Source organism: Magallana gigas, chromosome 5 (genome assembly GCF_963853765.1).
Source record: "Magallana gigas chromosome 5, xbMagGiga1.1, whole genome shotgun sequence".
Classification (NCBI taxonomy): Eukaryota; Metazoa; Mollusca; class Bivalvia; order Ostreida; family Ostreidae; genus Magallana; species Magallana gigas.
Window position 1 is genome coordinate 17807406 of NC_088857.1, and position 19884 is coordinate 17827289.

General features: G+C 33.0%; 2 protein-coding genes and 1 long non-coding RNA gene across 13 annotated transcripts in view; 1 reads left to right on the top strand and 2 right to left on the bottom strand.

Moving 5' to 3' along the window:
* Positions 1-4047, top strand: part of LOC105318079 (MAP kinase-activating death domain protein) — a 36127-nt gene extending 32080 nt beyond the window's left edge. For 9 of the 10 annotated variants that reach the window (XM_034474651.2, XM_034474657.2, XM_066086125.1 and 6 more), the window contains one exon: positions 839-4047. In XM_034474651.2, the coding sequence (XP_034330542.1) occupies positions 839-843 (5 nt within the window). In that variant the 3' untranslated portion in view covers positions 844-4047. The remainder of the gene's footprint in view (positions 1-838) is intronic. The other variant, XR_010714404.1, reaches the window with a different exon arrangement.
* Positions 4048-6219: 2172 nt separating this feature from the next.
* LOC136275890 (uncharacterized) lies at positions 6220-7049 on the bottom strand. The gene is made up of 3 exons (XR_010714405.1): positions 6746-7049; positions 6528-6586; positions 6220-6365 (listed from the first exon to the last, which is right to left on the bottom strand). It is a non-coding gene; the product is annotated as an uncharacterized lncRNA (long non-coding RNA).
* Positions 7050-8478: 1429 nt separating this feature from the next.
* On the bottom strand, positions 8479-19577 carry LOC105318081 (protein smoothened). 2 transcript variants are annotated; one of them, XM_011414999.4, is made up of 12 exons: positions 19520-19577; positions 18440-19071; positions 16346-16564; positions 14855-15033; positions 14259-14478; positions 13900-14023; positions 13591-13683; positions 13185-13293; positions 12577-12765; positions 12237-12373; positions 11980-12120; positions 8479-11869 (listed from the first exon to the last, which is right to left on the bottom strand). In XM_011414999.4, exons 2-12 carry the CDS (start codon positions 18881-18883, stop codon positions 10704-10706), a joined length of 3021 nt encoding a protein of 1006 aa, XP_011413301.3. In that variant the 5' UTR covers positions 18884-19071; positions 19520-19577; the 3' UTR covers positions 8479-10703. The 2 variants fall into 2 exon arrangements, with proteins under 2 accessions (XP_011413301.3, XP_011413302.3); XM_011415000.4 differs by having other exon boundaries at positions 19445-19530.
* Positions 19578-19884: the final 307 nt, after the last annotated feature.

Below are 19884 nucleotides of genomic sequence, written 5' to 3' on the forward strand. Positions count from 1 at the left end.
TCACTCACTGGACACAGAAATATAGCTAACAGTTGTTAAATCAGCAAAAGTGAGACATTTCAGTCTGAGGAATATGACTTTATCTCGACTGTATTTGTATTGATAATGGAAGTTCTTTTCGTAGTTCACGCATATTATTTCATAAAGGTGGTACAAGTTTCATTAATTCAACTTACTTTTTCTCTTTAAACTCACGTTTTTTCTTTAATTTTATATTCTTATAAAAATTATGTAGAAGTTAGGATGCACATTTTATTCTCTTTATTGTTGAAAATTAAGGCTTTGACCATGTGGTGACTTTTTTAAAGTTTGGAGATCTAATATTGATGAGGAATGCTTTTGGGTACCCCTTGATTGCCTCTTTACCTGTAACTCTTTTGTCACAAAATACAACTTCATCTTGGATTTTTCTTATTAAGTTGTTCAATTTATAAATTACTTTTCAATTATGAATAAGAAAAAAAGATTATATCTTTTATATTCATGAATACTGACTTATGAAGTTTGCATGATCTATTTTGCTCAAGACAAATGTGTCTGCATGTGGGAATTTGCTCTACTAAGACTATATGGCTACAACTCAGAATTAATACATTATTATAATATTTCTTTATTCAAAATCACTCAAGAAATTATTTAGTAACATATTTATTATATTTCAGATATTATGTAGCATAATTTTATGTTTCAGAAATTTATGTATATGATTTAGAATGACTTTTGAAAAAAAACACTCCAGAATTTGGATGTCAGAGATTTAAACTATTTTGGTACTTTCTTAATTAATTTGTCATACCTGAATTTAACAAGCAGATTGTGTTATTTTCTTTCATTTCAGGCTGATCAGATTTGTTACGCTGTCCTCTGTGTATTTTCCTATGTTGCTGCCGGGATGGAACAGCAGCAGCAGCAACGAAGGCAGACATGACTTACTGCAACAATTTTGTTTCTGGAATAATGATCTGGTGATCATGTGTCAAAGAAAATCATTTTTTTTGAAATCTCTAATCTTACATGAAATTATGAAATTTTTAAAAATATCATTTTTCTGTACAGAAAATTTCTGGCCAAAAATCAGTGCAGCCATTTTAATTTGAGGGTATAACTCTACATGAAAGCTAAAAATATTGTATACAAATTACCTCACTTTGCAAATTTACAAGTTGCTCAAAGAAGGATTTTGACCATAGCACCAAAATTTATATACATTTTTCTTTCTCCCTCACAATAAACACATCATCCATTGTCAGATGATTAAAAAATATGTACACTATGTTTGAGAATAGTATTTATTCTGAGTGCTAAAATGTAAAAAAAAATATGTAGATATGCCATTGTATTATGTACAAAAGAAACATTAATTATGCTAAATCCAAGCATATATTAACTTAATTTGGTTGCATAGCTATTTGCATTGACTTAACTGTTTGTCAATGACATTACAAGCATACATGAAAGGAAATACATGTATTAAAATAGCAAATAAACAACAAAGCATGAAAAGAAGTACTTTGGTATGAGTCTTCCATTGGATAAATGAGAGAGTGTTTTAGTCCAAGGGTACTTTTTAAATTTTTTTCTTCTGATCAATAGATATTCTGCAATCCCATTTAATATTTGTTTCTTGAGTCACATATATTATCAATGGTGATGAAGATGAATGAAACGCTCAAATAAAACCTTCAATCTGTATTCTACGTATTACGAAAGTTCTATCCCTTTTTTCCCGAGAGAAAAGGGTTATTTTTGTACTTATCTTACGAGAGGAGTTTATTTTTTCACTCTAAAAAGATAGTAGATTTTATTTTTGCCACTGCGTATTGTCTGTCTTCGTGCTGTTGCTGTTGTTTTCCTGGATGATGGAGGACTCGTCAAATAGACCTATCAGTCACTGGACCCATCAATCTATGAACCTGTCAATCTACGGACCTGTCAATCAATACTCGGTGGTAGAGGAAACACCTTCAAATTGTGAAAGTGAAAGATAAACTTAAGAATATTCTGAATGAATATGTCAATATCTCCAAAATAATTCAACTGTTTAGAAATGTTTATTCATAGAATATTTGTTGGAATCTCATGCCTCCCCCTTTTCATTTAGAATAAATTATCTGCGTTGAAATTTATTTATCAGATATGTATAGAAATTGATGGTTGTTAAAATGGTTGTGATGATAAAAACATTTTTAAATATAAAACATTGCATGGAAATACACAAATCTGCACACAATGACTAGTCTTGGTTTTATCAATTGAGAGAAGAATCTCTGATGTACTGTACACAGGAAAATATTTGCCCCCATTTTTTCCCCCGCCTTTTTTGCCATGGTTGTCAGCAGGCAAAGTCCAATGCCTTAAAATGATCTCTCTGGGCATATTTAAGAAAGGGCAAAATTGTTAGCAAGTGAAGAAGGGTGGAAATTACACAGGGAGAAAATATCCCTGTATACAGTAAATTTTGGACACTTCTGATCAGCAAGATGGTTTCAGAGAGATTTAAGTTGTAAGAAAACATTTATAAATCATTGTATGAAAATATATGGCACAACAATATCTAAACATGCAGAATCCAAGATTTTAGCTTTTACATGACGGGTTCTCCTAATTAGTGGAATTCTGTGAATTTTATTTACTGATGTGTGTATATGCAAATACTAGTTCTTGATTTTGTGATATTAATTAAATATGTTATGGTGGCATTATTAGGCGACTACCTGTATATTTGTGATGAAACGTTTGTGATTCTGTCTGTGTGGTTCATGTCTTTAAATTACATGTAAGTCATTTTGTATGAACTTGAATGTATAATCTCATGACAATAACTGTACAAGTACAGGTAGATCTTATAATTATAGACCGTTTTTTTGTTGTTATTTTTCCCCTCAAGTACATTCCATAGGAAATCCAATTGCAATGCATTCCAATTTATTTGATTTAATTTAAATTCATTTATTATTTTATACATGTGTATACTGGTTGTTCTATAAAATCTTAATACATTTTTGTTTACAAATGTTGAAATCCATTCCAGAAATCTCAATACACATGTTTCTATTCCAGAAATCTCATTTTTTGTGTCAAATTTTTGAAGCATAGCTTTATTTATGTCTTGAAAGTGTTCAGGCCTCAATGGCCATTTACCTGTAACAAAAAATGTCAACACAGAAATCTTACTCAAATATTACTCTAAACAGGATTGTACTACAAGTTCAATTAAGTGATAAATAATTTTATAATATATATTAATTCCAATTACTTATAGATAGGTGTGCATTTGCATGCACCAGTTTAAGTAATTAATGGTTTACTTCAATTCTTATCAGAGTTATAAGTACATGTACTTAATGTATGGTCTGCAATCTTTAATATTTATTTTAAACTTTAAAAGGTACTGTATATGAAATTATGTGCAATATATCCTTTTTTTTTATTTAGGCTAGACATCACCAAAATTCACATGTAATTAAATTAAATCTTTACTTTCATGATGATAATTTTTACTAGCATATGTACATGAAACAAAACTTGTCTTACTATTTTAAATAAGCTGTTAATTATACCCAAATATTCAATAAGAAATTTGATGATTAAAAAAGATTTTTTCTTGTTAATGAAATACAATTTTACAACAGTTTGTATGATATATCACTTAAGTAGGTCTTTTTTCCTAATTTCATGAATATAAGTATATGGCTGCCAAAGCGGTATAGAAAGATGATATATGTACATTATTGTCTTTAAGTGTTTTTAAATGGGTAAAAATTAGTAATATTGAAGAGAACCTGTAAGTTTTTGTAATTTACTTCTCTTTTCATATGGTACAAACGTTTTCATACGGTTCAAATATGTACCAACATCAGTTTTAGTGAAAAGGTTGCTTAAGAAAGGGGGTGCATTAAATGAACTCTGTAAACCTTCTGTGTACATTAATTATGTAACGGTTGCTTTACGAAATTGAATTTGTCTGAGTAGATATGTGTTAATGACCCTTAATATTTGTTCTAAATTATAACAGTTACATGTGCAATAAAATTGTTATACACATACTCCTGGGCTTTGATTTTATTTTTTCCAAGGAAGTATTAATTTAAAGAAGATGGGTGGATAGGCGTGTAAAATGCCTGTACATTTGTAAGAACGGGTAAGATGCTAAAAAATTAAAATATCAACAATTTTTTTTATTCAAAACAATTTACCGGTATTTTTAACATAACATTGATTTGTAACCCTTAAATATATTTATTACTTGAAATATGTGGATTTTAACTGGCATATGCGTATCAAAACCTCTAAATAGTGTCATCTTTAGAACTTTAGTGCCATTTCTTTTATATAGTGGGTCTGTGCTCCATATACCGGTATTTTTGTCATAGTCTAAATAAGGGGTAATGAAAAACAACCGAATTTAATAAACAAAAACGTAGAGAGAAGACCCTCTTTTCATTCGAGATGTCATTTTTTGTATCCCAATAATAAACATTCTAGAAAAATAATACAAGCCCCCCCCCCCCCATTTTTTTATTTTATTTTTTTATTTTTTACGAATGTGTTTTAGCTAAGGGTATATAAGAAAAGACAAAAGTATAAAATTTTCAATTAAAGTGTGTAAATGAAGTAAAACCAGAGGGACAATAGTAATAAATTTAAGATGATCATAAATACTACATGTATAAACGATGTCATTTTTTTGCGCTTATCAGAAAGACTACATCAGAGATTGTCACGAAAATACACGTATTTTTAATATCTAATCCCAATACTAAATCCGTAATGACAGAATAATGTTTAGTAAATGGATTTTGAAATAACTAACACAACAAAGATTATAAGAAATTGATGTTTTAAGATTTATATATTTTCAAACGAATTCTTCGACCGTGCTCCGTAGACCACATCTGCGATATCATTTCAGCAATATTTGTCATAAAAATTACAAAATAGCAATATAAATTAAATTTTTTCTGTAAAATGTCTTTGCTATTGACGTTTGTAAAAATGTATGCAATCAAAACCTTTTATAGTTTTATAGTCTATAATCACATGATTCAAAATATTTTTTGGGTTTACCGTGTTGTTTTCATTCGAAATACTTGTTTTTATAAAATGGTTTACAGGCTATAAAATTTCAACTACGGAGAAATTGTAGAAATACGGTTCATTTTTTTGCTCTTGTAGCATAGTTTTTTAATTGATAATTTTTGATATATTTTAGCTCAAGGTTCAAGTGAGCTTTTCTGATCACCTGTTGTCCGTCCATCTGTCCGTCCGTAGGCGTCCGTCTGTCCGTCCGTCTATACACTTTTAACATTTTTGACTTTTTCTCTACAACCACTGGGTTAAATGTAGCCAAATTTGACATAAAGCATCCTTATGGGAAGGGGGTTCTAAATTGATAAAATAAAGCCCAAACCATTTTTAAACGGGAGATAATTACAAAACATTGAAAGTAGGGCGTGTGTCCTCTTCTCAAGAACCACTGCACGAGAAATGCCAATATTGACACCAAACTTGTAGATATAATGAATATTCTAAATTGTTAAATTGCTACCCTTGGACCAATACTGGAGTCTCAGGAGGGGTTCAAAATTTACCATAGAAATGTCTTAAATCTTCTTCTTAAGAACAACAATGCTGCAATTTGTGAGATAACTATGCAAGCATCCTCAGAAAGTATAAATTCAAAATTTTTGAAACCGGGACCCCATGACTAGTACTGGGGCCTCAAGATGGGTTCTGAGTTTAACATAGAAGTACATGTATATAGGAAACAGGTTTTAAAATCTCTTCTCAAAAATACGATGTTACGTTTAGTTATTTTACTATGTACACATCCTCATGTCTTCAGATCCTCAAATTTGTACACTTCATTTACAATGTTGTCATTTTCAATACTTTGAGCCCTAGGATAGATTGGTAAGTTGATGCATCTTAGATCTTAGGATATGATGTTCAAAAAAGTAGGATTCTTTTTATTTGATGTTTTATAAATGTATTGTCAAATCATGGAATGTATAAAACTTTAACAACCTTTTTTAAAAGTTTTATATTTAAACATTTCGAATGTAATGATGCGAGAACTATTTTTCAGGTGAGTTACATGGCCCATGGGCCTCTTTTTGTAAGCAACAATGATATATTGCATTTTTTAAAAAGTTATGAATAAGTACTTGCTATTTTCAAACCTCATCGACCATATTCTACACGAAAAGGAAAGAGCTTCAAGTTTATCAATTTTATTTTTTGTTCAAATACAACAACATGTTGCACCGAGAAAAACGTTGTCTTCTGACCATCTGAAAATATGCTTCGTTCGACGATGGATGATCTAGCTGCATGGTGCAAAGAATGGATTTCAGAAAAAGGTTCTACAAAAACAAAAAACGAAAGAGTTATAGATTCATAAAGTAACGATAAACGTAAACGTCCAGGATAAATACTACAGTGTTTTAAATGCATTTTGAATACTAGTAAGCGACGTTGGCACCAATTAGCATGAGACAATGTACAAAAAGCAGACGACATCTTACCTAACCAGCGAGGTTGCCAGTGGTGTTTGTTGCCAGGAAGGAGAAGACGAGCAGACCAACTGGAAAAAAAATAAAGAAATAAGTAAATAAGTTTGAGGTAAAAATGCATCGTACTCTAATTACAGAACACCGCAATTTACTGGGAGATGCCTTTTATTCGAGCCTTCACATTTTTCATCAAATTGTTCGCACAATGTGTAAACTGGGTGTTAACTTACCGAGGCTGAGGGTTGAGGAGAAGCTGAGGTCGCTGACGGTCTTCCTGAGAACTCTGAGCTGCTGGGCGTCATTGTAAGCCTGGTAGCGTCTGTAGTAGGCGTCCTGGTTCAAACCCCCGGTCAAACCTCCGGTCATGCCGTAGCCTGGGTTGATGGCTCCAAACTGCATGGCGCTGACCTGCACCACGACGATGGCGACCAAACAGGTAGAAGCAACGAGGATCAGGCTCTTGTTCATGTTGACTGCTTTGGAGGTTATCTGACAGTGAACTGTACTTCTTCCAAGCGCTGCCTCGGCTTATATACGCTTCGTTATCGGGTGTTACGACTGCAAAACGTCAGGCCCGACTTTCCTTTTTTCTTGAAAAATTACTCAATATGCATGTCCAATGGGTTTATTCTAAACAAGTGTTAACGCTACTTACGCGGTTAAGGAATTGCTCGGTGTCTGGTAGGTGTAGCCATCTACCCCCAGGGTACGGGACGACACCTACTTCCACCCGACACAACTTCCTTCATTCGACAACGTGCTGCATTAATTCATTTCACTTGGATACTGTTGATGTTTCTCCGAGTGTTCTGGTGATTTTGTTTATTTTCATATATTAATTTTGTTTATCAAATTACTTCCAATTGCTAAACTTTTTTTAACAAAGCCATCTTTAATGCTTTTTACGTCGAGACCAAATGTTGCATTCCATACACACGCAAAACTCGTTGACAAATGAAAAATCTAAAATTTTAATATTTATCCATGGAAATTTTCAAAAAGAATTCCAGTTAAACATAAGGTGAAAAAGTGATGGAAATCGTACCCTTAATTGGAATCAATTTTAGTGTGTCAGGGTCTTTTCAAAAGACTAAAGAATAACAAGACTTAGCATAGAAAGAATAAAAGCATCGTATAAATTTTTTTAAAAAGGTTGAAGAAAATTAAGGTCGACTGCATAATAAGTCAGTGAATGCTAGAGAAGTAAGCCGGGGAACTAGATTTATTTGACAAGATTGTACAACCCATTTTTTGTTCTGCGAGTGGAAAGTTTGGTTTCAAAATAACAATATCATACTATAGAGTTTACCTAAAATTGTAAACTTCTTTATCTAAACTAACCATTCTCAGATTTTATGGCCAATCAAACATGCATATCTATCATATTGGTCCAATTAAATGTCTTTCTTATTAAAACTAACACCTCTTTTCTCTTTACACTCGTCAGGTGTAAAGAGACGAGTGTAAGAATGAGTGGATTCAGAGTTTGAAAAGGACATTTTACAGACTAGCTTATATCGTAATTCAGATTAGAATACAGAGTGAATTTTAAAGAAGAAAATCTTTATTTTAAAGAAAAGTGTGTATACATAATAAATAAATAAATAATTTTAAATATGCTCCCTAACTAAGTTAATCCCAATGCAACATTACTAGTAAATATAAAAAGAATTTTTGTTAAAAATAAATCGATTGTTTACACTAGAGAAGGTTGATTTTGTTCTTTTATTATCTTTATATGTTTTTATTCTCCTGATTTCGAGGATAAAATGCTTAAAAAAATATATAAGTGGTTGGGACTCACAAATCACTTTGACAATTCATTTTATTCGCTATATAAGTAGTCGAGATATCGAAGTTCAACTAAGCAATCTCTGTATATCTGTGATGATAGTAATGAGATTAAATCTCTCTCTCTCTCCTCTCTCTCTCTCTCTCTCAACAAATGCAAAAATACAAAACATTTTTTCATTTCTTTAAATTTATTTTTTGCAACTTCTAAAACTAACAAAATTTCATAGTAACTTCTACTTCTATTCATTGACATACATGTAAAAACAACATAATATACTGCAGGGGCTAAAAAATTTCAGACTGCTAAAATAGAAATACATTGTATCTTTTGAAGAGCAAGGACAATGTAAACAATAAAAAAAATGTACTCCCAACTCAATTAAAGTAAAAAAAATTAATATATAGATGTAAAACCGAAAAATCTTCATATATATACTACAATATCTTGAGGAGAAAAAATTCATATGGAAAATTTCAAATATCTAAACAACACAACCAAACCAATATCCTTATGGAAATAACATAATCTCATTATAAAAAGTAAAAAAAAAAATTGAAGAATAAAAATTTCAGTAATTTCTGCATGGCACTGTATATAATGAAACATAGATTTCTGGAAGACATGATAGTATGCTAAATGAAAACATTGATTTCCCATGGTAAATGTAACGATAATTTTACATGATTACAATGACATTTGGCATGCTTGTTTATGGGGCAATGATTCATTATTTTCACTGTTACAGCAACACTCTGTACTAATCTCAATGCATGTAAAGTTATATGAAGTTTTTATGAAGCAGCATTTGCCACAAGTTATTTCAAAACTATAAACTGATAATGTCATATGGTACTTTTCTAAGTGGTAAATGGTAATAAATTTGCCAACTTGTACACAGGTGAAAAAAATACCCTGTTAATCCAAGAGTACCCAAAAGAAAGTAAATTATAACATTCAATGGGTACGAGTTTAAACTTTGTCTAGCATATAATTTATTTTCTTTAATTGATTTTCTTTCAAAAATGATAAAATTGTAAAATACATGCTAACAATAAATGACAGCACTTATTGAATTTATAAGCACTCAAAACTAGCACTTTCAACACCTGAATAAAATATTTTCTGTACATGCAATTCATATTTGCACTACTGCAAGAACATTCTAAAAATTTACTTCCACCCAATTTGATGATTTGACATGTAAATATAGAACATGTATACATGGGATGGGAGTAGTACCGGGAAGTAATACATTCACAAACATGCAAGGCAGTTATTTTTTATTTGAAAATAAAATACTTAAAAAAATTACTAGTAAACAATACACCTGCTTTCTTGTAAAAAGAGATATAGATGCAACACATTTAGATTTAAAAAAAATTTAAGTGCACAACCTCAATACTACATTGGAAAACCTGATTTAAAAAGATTTAACACAACATTTGCACCTAAATTGGAGGTAGAGATATGTCTTTAATTAATTATTAAACAAGCACTTTACTGTATAGATTAAGCACCAGTTCTTTATCTGAATGCAGCACATCATAAAAAATGTTTTCATAGAAAAAGTGATGGATATACTGTACGTGTTTATCTACCACGATGTAGTTTTTTTTGGGCAGTTTTACCTCAGTAATATTATAGCCTCACAAAACTATTTGACAGTGAAATAAAAATTTAAAAAGTTCATCTTTGAGAATTACTACAAAATTAATTTACTGAATCTAATTAAAATCAGATCCTCGATCTGCTCCTTGTTTCTCTATTGTCACTACACACGAGGAGATCCTCGTGTGTAGCGACAATAGAGAAACAAGGATGTCAATGCACTGATCCTTACAAACATGTCATATCCAAGCTACAACGACAAATGTACACATACAAATTCATGCTTACAAAAAAATCTATAGTGACAGATAAATAGAATCGCTTGATAAGCCTATACATGTCAAGAGATGAAATTCAGCTGAGATTCTTCAGGTATAAAGAAAAGAGATTCATCAATGAAGAGATTCCAAGTTTAAGACATTATTTACAAAACATTACACAAGTATACAGTTGCATATATCAACAATTCTGACCACCATCAGAATAATGCTATCAAATTCTGCAAAAGAACAAGAAAAAAAGGCCTTATAATATTATGCCAAAGGACTAATGAATGTAAAGGGCAAATCCTGTATGATTTAACGCAAATGTTGGCATGGAATAAAAATAACAATGCATTGAAATTCTAAAGCAATGAAAAACTAATATGATACCTATTTCATTACCAAAATGAAAATAATATTGGTACCCATCATGACAATAAATTACTTCAGATAAAAAGTAACACAAATGTAAGAATAAAGACCAGTAAAAATGTAAGTATAATAGAAAAGACCAGAAAGATTTCAGTTGGACGAGGCATAGGGGTCGTGAAGATTCTCAATCTCAACAGCCGATGTTTCTCCAGGAAGCTGCCTGATGATAGACCGCTCGGATTTGGCAGAAGAAGTTCGGGCTGATCTTGCCGAGCCCTGTCGACCACTAGTTCTACTGGTGGCAGAACTGGCCTGCCGATGCTGCCTGTAAAACATCTCCGCCATCTCCAGAGTAACATCTCTACTTCTCATATAACCATTACCACTGTTCTGTCTACTGCTTCCACTGTCATATCGTCTGCTAGCACTGTCTTGTCGTCTGCCAGCACTGTCGTGACGTCTGCTTGCACTGTCTTCTCGTTTGGTGGCACTGTCGTGTCGTGTGCTTGTACTTTTATCATGTTTCTTTCCACTGTCTTGTCTCCTACTTGTGCTTACTGGTTTTTTACTTTCAGTTGCACTGTCTTCTTGTTTACTTGTACCATCATGGTGGGAACTTGTGCTTCTGTGACGCCTGCTACCATTTTCAGATCTTCTGCTATGGCGAAGTTTTCTGCTGCTACCCAACCTCACCAAGCCATTAGTGCTAGGCTCCTCTGTTTCTGATGTCACATAACCACTGACAGACCCAGTCTCTGTCTTTCTACGTTTCCTATCTCCCCATGACCTGATAGACTCTCTTTCACTTCTATCTGTGCTCTCCAAATCTTTCAGTTTTGCATTCAGTTCTCCCATGTAAGCACTTGCAGTGAATATTGAGAAATTGGCCATTTTCCCCAAATGTTTTGGGGGTTCTGGCAGAGTTGCAGCATCCAGACTATTTTGATGGGAATATGAAGTGATTGAGATAGCTTCCAGACTCTTTTTCTCCACATCTATATCCACCCCTTGAGCTGATGCTCGGCTGGACAAGGAATTTCCACTTCCTCTTCTGCTGTGCCTGCGTCTACCTCCATAAGCAGCAGAAGACATAGCATTTGAGATGGGACCCAGAACTGGAAGAATTCTGTTCCTCTTCATTTTCCTAATCTTCTTTTTCTTTTTAGCCTTGTTCCTATTACTTCTTGTCTTTACATATTCCACTTCTTCCATCTCCATTTCTTCATCACTGACTCTGAATTGTCCTTGTGCAGCGCTGATCTGTGAGTCAATAGAATGGCGTCTTGATGCCATCCTGGAAACCACTGATCCAATATCTTAAAGGATAACAAAATTATAGATTACCATTTTACGATAAATTTGAAAACTTTCTAATACACCAATCCTAATTAATAGCAGCCTAAGGTACAAAATCCACTTCACTTACCTGAGTCTGAGTACTTCCTCAGTGTCCCCGCAGTGGGATGCATCATACCACCCCTTCTCTTCACCAGCTTGGGCATTGCTGCCCGAAAGTCTGACGACATGCTGTTGTTTGAACTCACACTGTTCAGGTCAAATTTCATTCCTAGAATGCAACAACAGTTTCTGACAAAACAATACCAATACACACCACAAAAATTAAATCAACATGCTCTTAATTAAAAATAAAACCTTGTTTTAAAAAGAGCAGTATAGTCTTACCTAGTGGATCTTCATGTGTACTTGCGAAGCTGATGGAAAGGCGACCATTATTCAGCTCCTTCCTCTTTTCAAAGGCCTTAGCAATCACTTTATGTTTTTTTAGTTTGACTGGCCTGTTTGAGGGCTTTCTAAACACTCTACAACAAAAAAGTATGACATTGATTATAATACCTTGAAAAAATTATATTTTATGCCCTTGGGCATTCAATTTGATCTCAGCCTCACTTTTTTCTGTTTAAAAAGTGAGACTATATAAGACCAAAAGTGGGCTTTTTAAAGGTGTTACTGCCCCAGAGCCTGATCAATATGAAATTTAAAAGTGTGTTCATAAGCCACATACTTTCTAAGGAATCTCTCCCAGGCCAGAAGGGATGCTTTGGTCCAGGACCAGCTACTCATGGTGATTCCTGCCCCAAAGAAGGCCAGGATGTGGAACCCATAGGCGACCACACTGGGGCGGCTTGACAATTCACAGGCGACAGAGGAGTCATTGTATACACTTTGTATTGCGGTTGCATTACCTTGACAACTAAAATAGAATATTCCTTAAGTGTCCATTGTTGGATACCTATAGCTAAGTTGTAGATATACCATGATAAACGATGCATACAACGCATCAATAATAGATTATCTTGGTGATTTTGAAATGGTTACTTTATTTCAAATATTCTGATTGAATTACCTCCCTTAAGATATACTGTGGAATCATCATTGTTCATGGGGGACAAATGTTCATGGCGGGATAACCCTTGCCAATGAATTTACATCCCAACAATTATTTATACAAGCATTTGTTTAATGCTTATTAAAAATTATCCCAAACTTACTACCAAAGAAATCACGTCTCAACGAACCTGGAAAATTTTGACTGGCAACTAACAGTGGCCCCCACGAATAAAATGATTCCACAGTAGCGGTACTTGGTGGTACTTTATTAGTGGTACTTACTAGACATACTCTTTAAAGCTATCTGACCAGCTTTGTTCATTGACAAAGATATACACATGAACAGCAAATGTAATCACAACAAACAGGAAATCCAGCAAGGTGAAAATACCTGAAGACAAAAATAACTCAATATAATTCTATAAATAGAGGACCATCATGTAAAATATAAATTACCGGTAAATGTTTTTCATGTGCTTTTTGAAATATTGATCATTTCAACGAGTCTAAAGATGTGATGCTGAAATGAGTGTAATAGCAGTAATGCAATAGAGGATAGGTTTTCAAACGAAGTAAGCTGTACAAGAAAATGGTTATACATAAATTGTGACATTCAAAATTGGGTACAGCATTGGATTACTGTAGAAAATAATGAACAAATTGAATAGAAAACTACAACCAATCTTACCCAGCCTGATGATAGTTTCCTTTATTTTAGACAGAGCTTTAATACTGATGTAATCTGGGGACTCCTTCTTCAGCTTGATTAAAGTTTTTAAAACTGAAAAACAAAAACAAATCTTTATATCATATGAATGATACACATTAAAATGAATAACTGAATAACTATACCATCGTTAATTTTTAAAATGTAACTTTTTCTAGGATACCGGTACATTTATATACTTATCTGATGGTGAATTTAAAAATTAGAAGACTGAAGAGTAAATTATGGACACAAACTTGTCAAAAAGTAATAAAATTATGACTTTCCTACCTAAAATGAGATAGCCCAGCCCTATGACAAGCATGAGGCCAATAGGAGCAAGGACAAAGCCACCTCTGTAGCCATTGTTAAACACTCCAACGAAGCAGATACCACTCAGTGAGTCTCCATCAATCTGAAACAGGAATCAAAGTACTGAAAGTACTGAACTGTATAATAATCATCACACTTTGGCTGGGTGAATAGTACATGGATAATCAGTTAAATTAAATAATTTAGTTCTTTCATGAACAGATTGATACATATACCATTAAAAGAAAGCTGATGCATGTTTTTCCTCTCAAAAACAGATTTAATGACAAAGCATAAAGTATGGTATACATCTTTGCAATGTCATAAAAGAAGCCTACCTCTGATACAGACAGACAGACAATGGTCAACACTAGTGGCACACACCAGCTGGCAATGTGGAAGTAGGACGTTTTGTTTTTGAGATCATCCCTCTGAGTTCCTAGGGCTCGGAAGGTTAGGTACCAGGCAAAGGCCAGCATTACAAACCAAACACAGCCGGCCATCATGAAATAGTACACCAAGATAAACACTATCGTACAGGAAGCCGTCTCCCCATTTCTGAAACATGACAGTCATTCTTCACTGCTGATATTCTGATTTGACTATGTATAAACACATTATATGTAATTCATCACATACTGAGTAATTTGTATCCTAGTGAATATTGTCACAGCGGCAAATAAATCTTTGTGATGTGATTATTTTTACTCAGTAACAAATTAGATGATAGTAAATGCAAGTATAAATGTTAAAAATGCGCATAGACCACATAAATTTTAACATGATCTTGCAGTATACATCAAGACTTTATACTTATTCGATATGACTTTTAATTTTCAAATGTTTCCACAAAAACAATTTGCAGTATTGTTCATATCATAACTAACACATGATTTTTAGGTACAAGAAAGAAGGAGGCAAATTAAATACTTACCCCAACTCTGGCTCCCCTTTTCGTACAGTACCATCTGTCTTACAGACAATGTCTGTTCTGGCGTTCCCAGAAAACTGGGCCATCCATCCAATACTGCCCAGGAAGAAGCAGGCATTGATGAAGAAGAGAATGAGGGCGGGGTAACGACTGGCAGTCTTCCAATCAATGATGAAAGTGAGCTGTCAATCAGAGAGGGAATAATGAAGGCATGTTGACCAAAGAGTGCAAACTTTGCCTTTTTACAAACCTAATTATGTATATATTTACCAAAAGAAAACAGCTGCTCGAATATTTTCTAAATACATATTGTGCACTTTATCAATTTTCAGAAATTGGATAACATGGCAATATTACTTTAATTATCATTAAATTACTAAGCAGCTTAATAAAAATAAGTTATATGGACAGATCATGGAAAGTCAAGTGAATTAAGGCATAATTAAATCACAAGATACAGACAGCTACCAATGGAGTGATATTACTGGAGAAATATTTTGCATTCACTAATGGTAAATTCATGCAGGATTAATGCACAACATTTGGTCGTGGATATGAGGATAAAAACAGAAGATAGATCTTGCAATCTTAAGGAATGTAATCTTAAAGAACAGTGTAAAGGAGAGAAACTAGCCAAGTTGAGAGAACATCAAAGATACCCACCTATACCTCTGTGAAGCAGGTGAACAAAAATATAACAGATAAATTATGGGAGTTGATTGCTTGCATTTAATAAATACCGTAAACATTACGGACTGAATATTATTTTTTTCATGAATATACATTTTTTTTGTTTATAAATGCTGATCTGTGACAAGGTCACAAGAATTCAACAATCTGGATAAACAGTGTTGCAATGTCATAAGTGTGAATTACAAACATGCAAACATTTTATCTTACACAGTTCTATGTCAGTTCAAATTCCTAAAGACTTTAAAAAATGCACATGCTTTTTGTACTCTATGAAAATCCTATTCCAAAATGCTTACACAGATAGAATTTTCAACATATTCTTTTACACAGAAAAGTAAAAACTGTGCAACCTTCCCTTTCCAAAATTTATAAAAATTTTCAATTAAAACTCAAATGATTTTCATCCAAAAATCAATTCATAAAACTTCACTTGTTTAGTTTCATGCAAAATTAACATACACTATTATTTATTAATACACTACTGTATTTAGTATTACGCAACTTCAATCAGCTAATTAATATTTCTCTTTTCCTTTCTTATTTTAAGAAATAATTTGATCATTAATTTTTCAGACTACACCTAATAGTACATGTATTAAAATAAATCAATCTAGCCACCAACTGTTAATTTACTTGTACGTCATGTAATAAAAATTAAGGCAAACAATCGTGTCTTGGCGCCATGCCCCCTTTGTCAGTGCATACCTTTTTATTCAAATGTCTTGCCCTTTTTTCATTTTAATCCATAATTATTAAAAACCAAGCAGATTTGATGAAGTGAGTGTTGAATTTGAACCCTACCATAGTGAAGAGGGTGCAGACCAGACATAGTGATCCGAACACAGCGATGATGATGTGGACTTCTTCGTGCTCCTTTTCCGTGAAGAGTGGATTCTGACACTGGACTCCACATCCCTCTACCTCGCTGTACCAGCTCTTCACATTATCCGTTTTCACCAATGGAGAGTTGCATCGACTAGTTGTGTCAAACGAGATTTCTTTTTTCTCATAAGAGTTCTCCTAAAATGTATATACACGTATACCATTCCCTGTGATAGACTTTTTCTACATAAAATACATGCAATATTACTGTAAAGAGTGGTAAGCAGTAACCCCCATCCCTGCCTCTTTCCATACCACCCCACATCCACCACCCACCCATTTTCAAAATAGAACCATTTTAACAAGACCTTGGACTTTCAGTAGGTCTAAGCTCTCTATTTCTTGCGTCAAAACAAGTTAAAAATGAAACGGTTTCAAGTGAAATATACACCTATTGCGTAGTCTTTGCTCAAAAGCCAGAAAAATCTCGTTGATTTCAAAGAGCCATGGCTGAGTGGCCGGCAGTGAAATAGACAGGCCTACGTCACATTGCTGTTTGACTCAACTACCCAAAGTCCAAGCTCTTGTTAAAATGGTTCTAATAAATAAATATGAATAAAATTTATCAGGAAGGCAAAGAAGGAGTGCTTGATGTGTTATATGGTGTACATCATACATGTGTACTACACAATATTTCAAACTAAAGATTCAATTTAATGATGATTCTCTGTAAAGCAGTTAATACTCTGTCCTGAATATTTTAATCTTGTCATTCTATATCCTTATAATGACCTTTAATTCAATTGTTACAACTCTTTTGTGGTCAAATGATGACACTATTTTGCAACTGTCAATCAATTAGTGCTTTGACATCATACTTGAAATTTTTGTGGGGGATATGAAACAAAGGGACATCACTCCTGATGTTAGCTTTCATTGTTCTGATAGGTGTCTGTAGGTATATCAGTATATATATATATAGATAAATAAAAAGAATAAAAACACCAATTAACTGATCTATAGAAACAGAGTGACTCAGTTGAACTAGAGGAACTCCAGCTATCACCAGGTATATCGGGGGCTCTTTTATCAACTCATCCTATTTTTTCAAAGGAGCATTGTTTGCGAGATTTAAATGCTCTTCAGAGTCGGTGTTCAAACACTGAATTTTAACGAAGATTGGTGAAAGCTATCAGCACAAAAGGCATAATTTTATACTTTTTTTCTTGATCTTTTTTCAATGGGATTTAAATCTAGTCAAATATCAAAATCTAAGGCACATACAGGACATTATGCTTCCAGATTTTTTTTTTTTATGGTATTTCTAAATTCAATGAAGAAAACAGGAAAAAAATATCTATTTGTTCGAATTCTTCATAAAATTACTTGATTATATATGTTAACTTCTAAAAAGTATTTCCAAATACTTTTAAATAAATGTGCATGCAAATGGGAATTTCATTTAGTCTTATTTCTATAAATTTTGCTCCACGAACACAAAGTTATTATTCAATAGTTAGAATCTTCAAGAATTCATAATCCACCAATTTTAAGTACATGTATTTGTAAAAGAGAGTTTACTAAATATTTATAATATATATAAACTTTTATAGTCATGAATTATTGTCTGATCTTAAGATAAAAATATCTGGTGTATATGGTAAATAAAGATAGAGTTTGAAGCTGGTTACTTTCTAAAGCAAATGGATGGATGTGAACAACAACTATAACTCTATAAGATTGCTTCTCACATTTAGCTCTTTAAAAAAACTGTAGACATGGTAGAACAAATCATTGATTTTAATTCTCCAATTTCTACTTTCTTTGCTCATGTTTGCTTTCCTTTTCCTCTCATTGAAATTTAAAGATACTTAAGGTAATTTTATATATTGTAACCAATGCTGGGTCATTGTTCAGTTAAAAACATTAAGAAGTGTTATAATAGAGCAAAATCTTCAGGAATTATTATTGCAATTGCTGGTTTGTCAACTTTGTGACTAAAACATCACATCAATAAAAGTGAATTTTAATCATGCTAATAAATGCAATTTTAAAATAAATTAATGAACATACCGTACAGTTTGCTGAGAAAATATCTAGTTGATTACAATCCAGGAAAAAAGGCCAACCACTGATCTTCCTTACAATATCACAGGGGGTTCTCGTTTTGAGACACAGCTCCCTTGAGGGTCTTTCTACTGTAAGGTCAGTACTATTACACCTTGGCATATACACAGAGCACAAGAAAGGTTGAATAACTTCCCAGCACTTGGGAGCTGCTTTCAGCCCACTCCATAACTTCAGCTTCTCAGTAACTTCATCAAGAGTCAAAGAATCATTTGCAAAAACTGTGGAGGTGTGTGTAAATCCACTAACTGATGATAGGGATGCCCCAAGACAAGTAGGATTGCTTGGTAAAGAAATGCAGGATGTCACTTGTTTTTTAATACAAGTGGAATTGGCAACTCTTAGAGTCAGTAGCAACAGCAGAACTATTGCAATAGCACGAACTTCCATGATGTAACTTGCAACCTAATTTTCTGATCTTCAACTTATGAAACATTCAGCAGCCCATTTATGAAGCAGAATTGAAAACTGCAGTTTTGTGGGTTCTCTAGCTGAGGTGCAGACTCTAATGTTTGATGACATTCTGATTTCAGCAAGTCTAAATGACTCGTCATATTTCTCCAGTACAAATAAATCATCTGGAAGAACAAGAATAAAATAGTTTCATTACATTCCTCTAAAAAATGGGTGTAAATATTGTTAACCAACTGCATCAAATTAAGTTATCAACATGTCAACATCTGCATCGAGCATGCCATATTTCTGAACTGTTTTATAGAAATTCTAAAATGAAACAAAGAACAGAAAGATGATGTACATTACCACAGCATGATCATGCGCTTTAGCATAATAACATTTCAGTAAACAATTTACTATAACGTTTAAACGGTTAAAATTTGTTCATTGTGTATTTCAGGTTACAAGCCTCATATATGAATTATTTCAAAAACCAGTAAAAATCACTTGCATTTTAAAATTAAAAATACCCGCCACATCGACATTTGCACATACAATAAAATATAAGCACGTCCAGTGTTGACTTAATCTCCCGAGTCAATAAAGTTTAAGATAAGCTCTCATACCTACCTGAAATGCACTATTGACCTCATTCTTGAATACACAAAACAACCACGTGGTATTGCTACTTCCGGAGTTCTGGGGAGGTGTCATTGGAAGCAAGCATGGCCAATACACTGGATTATCGTTTTAATTGATCGAAATGTGAAATAAATGAAATCAATATATTAGATTTTAACTTCATTTTATATATACTTTGTGACATTATCATTTGATTTCATAATATTGCAACGATGAACTCTCTAAAAGATATGACTAAAAAGGGAAAGATACATTCATTTAATCAAGAGTGAAAAAAGACTGACCAAAGTCTGATTAAACTATATAAGCTTTCACATAATATCTTTCGACAAAGAGTTTCAAACACGCTCTCT

Bases quoted from the DNA above. Each gene is read 5' to 3' on its own strand.
- LOC105318081 (XM_011414999.4), bottom strand. From the start codon at position 18,883: ATGGAAGTTCGTGCTATTGCAATAGTTCTGCTGTTGCTACTGACTCTA. The intron at 14,479-14,854 runs GTAAGTATTTAA...GTCATGTTTCAG, and splicing joins AAAGGGGAGCCAGAGTTGGG to AAATGGGGAGACGGCTTCCT. The intron at 12,121-12,236 runs GTAAGACTATAC...GTTGCATTCTAG, and splicing joins TACACATGAAGATCCACTAG to GAATGAAATTTGACCTGAAC.